The 9,836-nt window shown below is 34.3% G+C and overlaps 1 protein-coding gene across 1 annotated transcript in view; it reads left to right on the top strand.

The window, feature by feature from the left end:
* Positions 1-8,243: 8,243 nt before the first annotated feature.
* The window catches only part of Taf3 (TBP-associated factor 3), a 27,633-nt gene continuing 26,040 nt past the window's right edge, over positions 8,244-9,836 (top strand). The window contains exon 1 of the mRNA XM_017614212.1: positions 8,244-8,718. Within this exon, the coding sequence (XP_017469701.1) occupies positions 8,553-8,718 (166 nt within the window). The 5' untranslated portion in view covers positions 8,244-8,552. The remainder of the gene's footprint in view (positions 8,719-9,836) is intronic.

The following is a 9,836-nucleotide window of genomic DNA, read 5'->3' on the forward strand; positions in this document are numbered from 1 at the left end:
CGTTACTGAGGGACACCTTAAGTAATCATTAAACGACTCTGAGTGCGGCTGTTAGAGTTAAACGATATGAAAAGCATACTTAAATCCATGAACAATAAGAAATACCATAACTTTATTTCGGGAAAAATTATACTGAGCGTATTTCATATAGTAGGTCCAATTCTTCTTGAAATCATTAATGTATCTGTACAATATGGAGATTTTCCCAACAAGTGGAATAGGTCAATGGTAGCGCCTGTGGAGAAAGTAAAAAACGCGGTTAACCCAGAAGAATTTCGTCCAATAAATATGTTAATGACTGAAAGCAAAATACTCGAAAAAGTTGTTCATAAGCAATTAGAAGCCTATATGGAAAACAATCATCTGATCTCTGAACACCAATCGGGATTCCGACAACGCCACAGCTGCGAGACGACGCTAAATTTATTAGTATCACATTGGAAATCAGAAATGAACGAAGGAAATTGTCTAGTTGCTGTATTTTTGGATTACAAACGAGCTTTCGAAACAAGTGATAGGGATATCCTATTAGAAAAAATGAAGCGTTATTGAATTGGAGGTGTTGAAAATCAGTGGTTTAAGAGATACTTAAACAACAGATGCACCAAAGTCTCTGAAACCATCTCGAGTCCTCGGCCAATATACATAAATGATATGGAAATTATACTACAGGGAGTAAGGATCTGCCAATTTGCTGATGACACGTTACTGTATACGACCGGAGATTCATGTCAGGAATGTATTACTCGGTTAAATGAAAACTCGAAAAATGTCAATATATATTTAATTATGAACAAGCAAAAACTTAATATTGGCTGCATTTCTTTATTCATTCTAAACGTTTGGAATACACTTTTTTGTTTACTTATTCTTTAGAACGTTCCTGATGATATGTTAACGTACATTTCAAACGCATTCTGTTTATTCCGGCTGTGAAATGGGATTATCCGGAATGTATAAAGAAACGCAGCCATTAGTAAAACAAAATTGTAACCAACGGAGAAGCGCATGATGATCTAATTATCAACGATTAAATAATAGATAAGGTCGATGAAATTAAGTATTTAGGTATTGTCATCGATAGAAAATTAAATTTCGATAAACACTTAGATTACATTTGTAGTAAAATTTCACAAAAAAAATGGATTTTTACAAAGAATGCGTAGGAAAGTGTCTATAAATAGTGCCGTAAAGATATACAATGTTATGATTAAGCCACATTTTGAGTATTGTTCGACCATACTATTCCTAGGGTCTAGTGAGATGAAAAACACAATGCAGAAATTGCAAAACAAAGGAATGCGTTGTATTTTACTATGTAATAGGCTGACCCCGATCAAATATACGCTCGAAACTTTAAAATGCCTTAACATTAACCAAAGAACAGTGATGAATGTTTTACTTTTCATATTTAAAATTATATATAATTTGTTACCGAACTACCTAACGAACCAGATCGTATATGTAGGGGATGTACAGCCCTACGACTTAAGAAACAAGATTGATTTCAGAATTAATTTCTATAAATCTAATAAGGCGCAGAATATTTTATTGTATAGAGGGCTGAAACTATGTAATGAACTGCCTAGTAATATAAAGAATGAAAAAAACATCATTGCATTTAGAAGACTGATAATAGATTACAATAAGGAAACCATATTTTATTTCGCAATAAGTCTATAAGATAGTATTGAAACTATGTATACGTAAAAATGTACCTGAAAGTTTAAAAATAGCTAATGATAAATAAAGAAATAATAATAATAAAAAAATGGCATTTGCATTGTTCAACTTTGCATTCTACTTTTGGTTGAACGGCCTTTCAACTAATCGCTTTCATCAAAGTTGGTCGCCAGACAAACCTTTTATTATTAGTTGTGTTCTTTTACAAATTATCCAGTAACTTGCCTGTAATTCTCCAGTATTTTAATTTCTGAGAATTCGCTCTCATAGCACAAAAGTACAAGAACGCCAAACCAGTAATAATTTGCAAGTTTTACGAACAGGTGATTAATTTCTTGTTTATTCGCAGCTATTTCCTAATAAAACAATATATATTATACTAGGTTATACCCGCGGGTTTCACCCCGCGCTTTTATGCAAATAAGAAAAATAATTTAATAATGTTAGATTTTATTTCTGTGCCCATTTCGTTATAGCTCGTTGTTTTTTAAGGTATTTAGGCCGTTTAAAACTATGAAATTATAAAATCTCGTCTGCGCGCTAGGCATACGAAAGATATCAATCTCTCTAAGTTTACCTTAAAATGGTTCCAGGTATACGACGCGTAAACATGTAACCTTCTTGGAAGTGCCACGGCGGGTTCTTATTTTTCAACTCAAATTTAGTAACCTGGCCTTGATAAAATATCACTTCTCATTACTGTAGCAAATGCCTCAAGAGAGCTTTAGATTATAAGGCCGAACCCGGCTCTCCCTTTTCCATTAAATGAATTTTTTTCTATCAGTACGGCACTTATAAAATAAACCTCCATAACAAATTTAAAATACTTCCAAAGATTTTCTATCCTTCCAGAGATATGTATTAAGAAATGTTTAGCATGTAAGGGAGGAGACATGCCTCCTTTTTAAATAACTCGCATTTTTTCCATGAGCAATTGAAACATTTTGTATACACAACTCCATACCAAGTTCCAGTATTCTTCCACAAACACTTCCAGGGATATGTGGCAAGAAAAAGTCAATTTGCACAGAAAGTGCCACGCCCCTTTTTCTTATAACCCTAATCTTCTTTCATGAATTTAGAATTGATTTTACATACCCCAGTACCAAGTACAGTACTCTACCATGAACACCTCTAGGGATATGCAGTATAAAAGTAAATTTGTACGGGAGGTACCATGCCCCCTTTTCGAATAACGCAAATTTTTCTCCATGAGTATGGAATTATTTTTGTATACACATCTCGGTGCCAAGCTCTCGCCCTCTGCAACAATCACCTCCAGAGATAAGCGGCATAGAAAAATCAATATGCATGGGAGTTGCCACATCACCTTTTCCAATAACTCTCATCTTTCTCCATGAGTATGGTATTAGTTTCACATACATACATACATATGTATTTCCATACCAACCTTGAGTACTTTACCCCAAACATTTGAAGGGATATGCAATATGAAACTTTCAGTCAGTATGGGAGGTGCTACGCCTCTTTTCCAAAAACGTCCATTTTTCTCCGTGAATATGAACATGATTTCACACAGTGTTGGCAAACTGTTAATCTGATTAACGATTAAAAATTAACGATTAAAATGTTAATCGCGTTTGACGATTAAAATTAATTAGTCGTAATCAACTGTACGATTAATGATAACATTTTTTTAATCGTTAATCGCTGGCTGCGATTACGTTTAATTAATTTAAAACATTAATCGTTAATCCAATTAAAAATAAAATCTGATTAATTTGTCTAGTTTGTCCGAGTTTGAAACCAAACACCAGTTATAGTAATTATTTTGTGTTTTACGCTTATAAAAAGCACATAATATAAAAAAATTATAATTATTGTTATTAGTAATACATAAACTGGGAACTTTTACAAACCTAGTTTGTAAAACGTTTGTTGGTATATATCTTAATGAAAATGCACACCAAATTGCTTAGATTGATGAGGAAACCCGACTTAGCCATACCGGATTAACTTGCTTTGTGTGCACAGGGAAATTCCAGCATAACTTAATTAATCACCAAACTTACTTGATCAAATTAAGAGTTAATGATTAAAAAATAATTTTTTAATCGCGGTTACCATTAACTGTTTAGTCGGATTAAAATTAATCATGATTAACTGTAATCAGATTGAATTTAATCGAATTAACTAACTAATTAAAACATCAATCGATTAATGCCAACATTGATTTCACATACATATCACTATACCAAGTTTCAGTTCTCTCCCACAAATACTTCCAGAGATATGTATGTAATATGAAAATTCCAATTTGTATGGGAGGGGCCTTGAGTTATCGGACTTACTTTCAGTCTAAGACCATCCTTCCGAAATCCGTAGTAAGTGTACTAAATTTCGTTCTGATCGGAAAACCGGTTAAGGAAGTAGCCTATTTTTCAATCCAGGTCATAAACCATCTTTGAGCAAAATTTAATTTTCAAACAGGTGGCAATTCTTAAAAAAGTAGCCTATTTTCCAGTCTAGGTCATAAGCTATCTGTGTGCAAACTTTCATGCAAATCAGTTCAGTCATTTACGCGTATTAATTTAATTAAACTTTCCTAATACGTGATAACTCTTAAAATAGTAGCCTATTTTCCAACATAGGTCATAAGCTATCTCTGTGCGAAATGTCATGCAAATCTGTTCAGTCGTTTCCGCGTATTAATTTAATTAAAACTTTTTTAACAGGTGGCAACTCTTCCAAAAAATTAGCCTATTTTCCACTGTAGGTCATAAGCTATCTGCTTGCAAAATTTCATGCAAATCCGTTCAGACTTTTCCGCGTATTAATTTAATTAAACTTTTTTAGCAGGTGGTAACTCTTAAAAAAAGTAGCCTATTTTTCAACGTAGCTCATAAGCTATCTGTGTGAAAACTTCCATGCAAATCAGTTGACTCGTTTATGCGTATTAATTAAATTAAACATTTCTAACATGTGGCAACTCTTAAAAAAAGTAGCCTACTTTCTAACCTAGGTCATAATATATCTTTGTGCAAAATGTCATGCAAATCCGTTTAGTCGTGTCCGCGTATTAATTTATTTAAGCTTTTTTAACAGGTGGCAACTCATCCAAGAAATTATCCTATTTTTTACTGCAAGTCATAAGCTATCTGCCTTCAAAATTTCATGCAAATCCATTCAGTCGCTTCCGCGTATTAATATAATGAAACTTTTTTAACAGGTGGCAACTCTTAAGAAAAGTTGCCTATTTTCCACTGTAGATCATAAGCTATCTGTGTGCAAATTTTCATGCAAATCCATTCAGTCGTTCCCGCATATTAAATAAATTAAACTTTTTTAACAGGTGGCAACTCTTAAAAAATTGCCTATTAACCAATCTGGCCCATAAGCTATCTGCGTACAAAATTTCATGCAAATCCGTTCAGTCGTTTCCGTGATGATTTCCCAAACATCCAAACATACAAACTTTCACATTTATAATATTAGTAAGATAAGATAAGATTTAAATAGGTTTATTTTGTCAATTTCAACTATAAAAACCTCATAAATATTTATTTTATTAGTTTCAATCCCCCCCAGCAACATGCGATCAGCTGTTTTTCTCACTTGCAAATTCTTACTAGCAAAAATTTATCCAGTAAAAACTAGAAACTTCTCCTCAAAAAGACTTGTCACTTTGCGCTCTCAATCTCCCCTTTCTTACTAGTATTTTGGGTACAAGAACACCAAATCCTGATAGTTCCCAGTAGAAATCGGGTGTATGCATTCATGAAGAATGCTTGCTATATGACTGAATTAATGTGAACCATTCAAGCGTAGTCATGAATTTCGACAAATAAATTAAAATTCTAGCAAACTGCAAGCGAACGTACGTTGTTGTTGTTTAAAGTACATTTCTTGATAAATTTGAAGAGGAATTTTTGTAATATTTTCAGTCTTGAACAAAAATTTTAATGAACGGACGTGTTGTGCGATACTATTTTCAGCACTAACGGGCTTTTACAAGATATGCATTTGCATATGTCAATTCTACGTTTTTGTTTGTCCCCGTATATTTAAATCTATCAGAAAAGTAGCATTTATATATGGGGATACATATCTCGTAGGAATGCTTTAATACTGTTCCATTAATGCACTTTTGTATGTTTGAAACATTAATACAGCCATATGCATACAGGAGTAGTACAAGTGTATGGTTAGAGTACGCATGCGCTCTGAGAAACCACACGTGTTAAATGGAAATGCAGGTGCATTTATACTGGCATGTATGCACAGCAGCACGCTCATGCCACCAACAGCGATGCCGTTGCATACAATTTCTACTGGGTTAATACAAACTGTTACCAACTATCGCGTACAAGAACCATCGTACAGTTCCATAAGTAAAGTAATGCAGCGTTTTTGCTGCATTTAAAATGCAACATTTAGCACTTTCGAACATACGTTTTCGAAGAGCGTTCATGCTATCGCATTTAGCAAATGTACATTTACGCGAGTTCGAAATCGTATGCTTTTGACAAACAGCCGTGTTCCAGTAGCTTATTCAGATCCGTATCTATTACGATAAATTCTCACGGAAAAGATAATGTCCAAAAATCCCTACTGAAGAGGAAAAAATAAATTCTAAACCGAAAATTAAATACAAAAACTTGAATTGTTTTAACCATAACCAAACATTTGTTTGTGTATATATTCATTTGTCGGTGCTGTCAATTATAATTTCCACACTTAATTAGGAAACAAAACAAACAGAGTTGATCACAAATTAATCCAGATTTCTATCAGCATCATATCGATGTTTAATTTGCGTAAATTTTCTTTATCCAAATAATGTAAAATAATAAATGAAATCTCGATCGGCAATCACTGAAACGCAGCTAGCGACTGTATACTCGAAAAAGCAATGTTGCCACTTCTTCTCATTAAACCATGTTCGAATCGTGGAAATTTTGGAAGATCACAGGGTTGCTTTTAGCATTTATAGGCTGTTTTTGCTTACGCGTAAAAGCACATTTAGCGCATTTAGCTCTAAATGCTACTCTAAATGTACATTTTTCCATACAAAATTCGTCACCTAAATGCAACTAAATGCAACTCCATTTTTGCATTAAGAATTTAAATGCTAAAATCAACCCTGTGATCTTCCAAAATTTCCACGATTCGAACATGGTTTAAAGAGAAAAAGTGGCAACATTGCTTTTTCGAGTATACAGTCGCTAGCTACGTTTCAGTGATGCCGGTCGAGATTTCTTTATTTTCTTACATTATTTGGATAAAGAAAATTTAAGCAAATTCAACATCGATATGATGCTGATAGAAATCTGGATCAATTTGTGATCAACTCTGGTTGTTTTGTTTCCTAATTAAGTGAGAAATTTTAATTGACAGCACCGACAAATGAATATATACACAAACAAATTTTGGTTATGGTTAAAACAATTCAAGTTTTTGTATTGAATTTTTGGTTTAAAATTTATTTTTTCCTCTTTCAGTAGGGATTTTTGACATTATCTTTCCTCGTGAGAATTATCGTAATATATGCGCATCTAAATAAAGCGAAGCGCACATTGGCGCGATTCTGTCGTTGCGAATCCGCAAGCCCAAAAATTACAACAATGCTACCCATACATTTTAATGCGCTAGCGCACACTTGCACGATTCCGTCGCTGCGAATTTTTCGAACATTCAATGTTCCTCTCTATTGACGCGTTCGAAACGCGGCTTGCAGCGTTTTGAAGGCGTCAAAGAAGAAGAAGAAAGGTGTCACAGCAATAAAGGCAAAGAAAAAAAACGTGTAATGTACAAAAACTAATAAAAACGTTCGTAATAATAGTATTTTGTACGATTTGGGCACGCCGAGTGCGAAAATACACGAAATAAAGGGAAAATTGAGTGAATTGTACATCGGAAATCGACGCGAAAAAATCGCTCAAGTGTGCGCACGTTTGCGGATTCGAAGTTAACAGCCGAATTCGCAAAGTATTCGCAACGATGGAATCGCGCTAATGTGCGTTCGCTTAAGAGACTGGAACACGGCTGTTTGTCAAAAGCATACGATTTCGAACTCGCGTAAATGTACATTTGCTAAATGCGATAGCATGAACGCTCTTCGAAAACATATGTTCGAAAGTGCTAAATNTTAGATTCTTAATGCAAAAATGGAGTTGCATTTAGTTGCATTTAGGTGACGAATTTTGTATGGATAAATGTACATTTAGAGTAGCATTTAGAGCTAAATGCGCTAAATGTGCTTTTACGCGTAAGCAAAAACAGCTCATAACCCTTCTTCTTACAGTTTTTTTCTGGCAGGCTGTAGGTGTGTTTGGCAGGCTGTAGGCTTGCTTTTGTTTAGTGTATTGGTGGTTTTGGTGTATTTTGAATAAATTGTAATAGAAATAAAGGAAATAGTAATAGAAATTAAAGAAATTGTAAAAGATAGGAGCACATGCCAAAAAACATGTGATCTCAGCTGTAGGCATTTTTTGGCAATCATCTGATAGTGTTTTTACTTATGAAACTGTACGATGACAAGAACGCTACTATTGAATAATGCGTATACTGCACTTGTTCCATAGTTGTGTTATCGAGTATACATATTATCGATAGTAAGATGCTATCTTGTGCGAGTATCGTGGACTACAATTTTTCAGGGAGCGATAGGTTGTGCTAATCTGAGTGTATATGAGACATATTGAGGTGCTAATAAAATTCTAGTGAGAAGTAGTTTGTCGTTTTTCTAATTTAGGGGTAAATTTATATGTTATGATTTCAATTTATTATCGGAAATTTGTGTAACTTCTAAAGAACATCCAAAGTGTGAGCTCATCGTATCTTTGCCTGTTGGGCGAGGAGGTAAAAACAAGAATATATTGCGGTCCGCGTAAACAAATAATAATATAATGTCTGATCAATATATGCGTGAAATTGTACGCATTGCTGTGGCACAAATTTGTCAAACGATTGGCTATCATGTTATACAAGCAACACCGCTGGAGCTACTGCAGGATACTTTGCATAAATTTCTTCACGAATTTTCAAAAAACTTAAAACGGCAAGTAGAGCACTGTAAGTACTGGTAAATACGGGTAAGGGGGAGTTTTCGAAAATTTAAAATGGCCATATTTAGAAAAATTCCCGACCGATTTTAAAAAATTGATATCGTTAGAAAGGTAAACAAAATCCCTTTAATCAAGTATAAACATTTGTATAATTTATGTGCATAAATTTTAAGAAAACTCGTTTAATAGAAAAATATTTGGGAAATGTTTAGTTATTGGCCCATCGTTTTTGGGGTGGGGCGGAGAGGGAGGGGGCGTGGCCCCCCCAAACCCTCTTCATTCGAAAGGGGACAGTCGCCACTTTACGAAAAGACCCCTAGCGAACCGTTCGAATATGGGGTAAAAACGACATTTTCCGAGGCAAACTGAGCAGTTTGAAGTGGAATATAACCCAACTAACGAAAACCGTGGGATTTTTAAATAAAAGAAATTATTGGAAAATTTTAGTAGACGGACGGCAAATTCTAGAAAAAGGGGGGATGAGGGGGGGTAGAATAGGACCCCCTGATTTCAAAACAACCCCCCTTTTTTCTAGCAACCCTATAGTTCTTATATAATTTATTGTTAAAGTTTTCATATAAACGATGAATAGGATAGCAAAATAACATACAACTTAGGGGTGGGGTTTAGTACCGCTCACAACTATTTCGGGCTATTCCGTCCAAATGGGTGGCCCGATCCAAAAAAAAATTTCACACACTTGTAGTCAAGGGTCCACGCAATATTTTAACACTCACTTTTGTAAATTTTGGTTACTAATTTATTTACAAATTGGGTTTGAAATATGCCCTTTTTTGTAAAATTCGGAAATTAGCGTACATTTATCACTACTATTCTGCTTAAATTAGCCACTTCACCAATATATTTTTGTATTCTCCTTCCCTTTACACTTTACTTGATTTGTTATAACTTGCTTTACGACTTTAATATTAACCAATTCATCACAATTCATTAAATAAAAACACCTTCAAAATCACGCGTCTGACTTTGGTTGCATATGCAAATTAAATGGCGGAGTTCAGCTGTCAAACTCCAAAATATGCAAAAGAATGAGAGACAAAAGAAGATAGGATATAACCCAGTAAGCATTAAAAATATACAGGTGTTCTCTGCAAAAGGTGTTCC

Source organism: Rhagoletis zephyria, unplaced genomic scaffold (genome assembly GCF_001687245.7).
Source record: "Rhagoletis zephyria isolate East Lansing unplaced genomic scaffold, Rhagoletis_zephyria_1.1 Rzeph_scaffold_00793, whole genome shotgun sequence".
Taxonomy (NCBI): Eukaryota; Metazoa; Arthropoda; class Insecta; order Diptera; family Tephritidae; genus Rhagoletis; species Rhagoletis zephyria.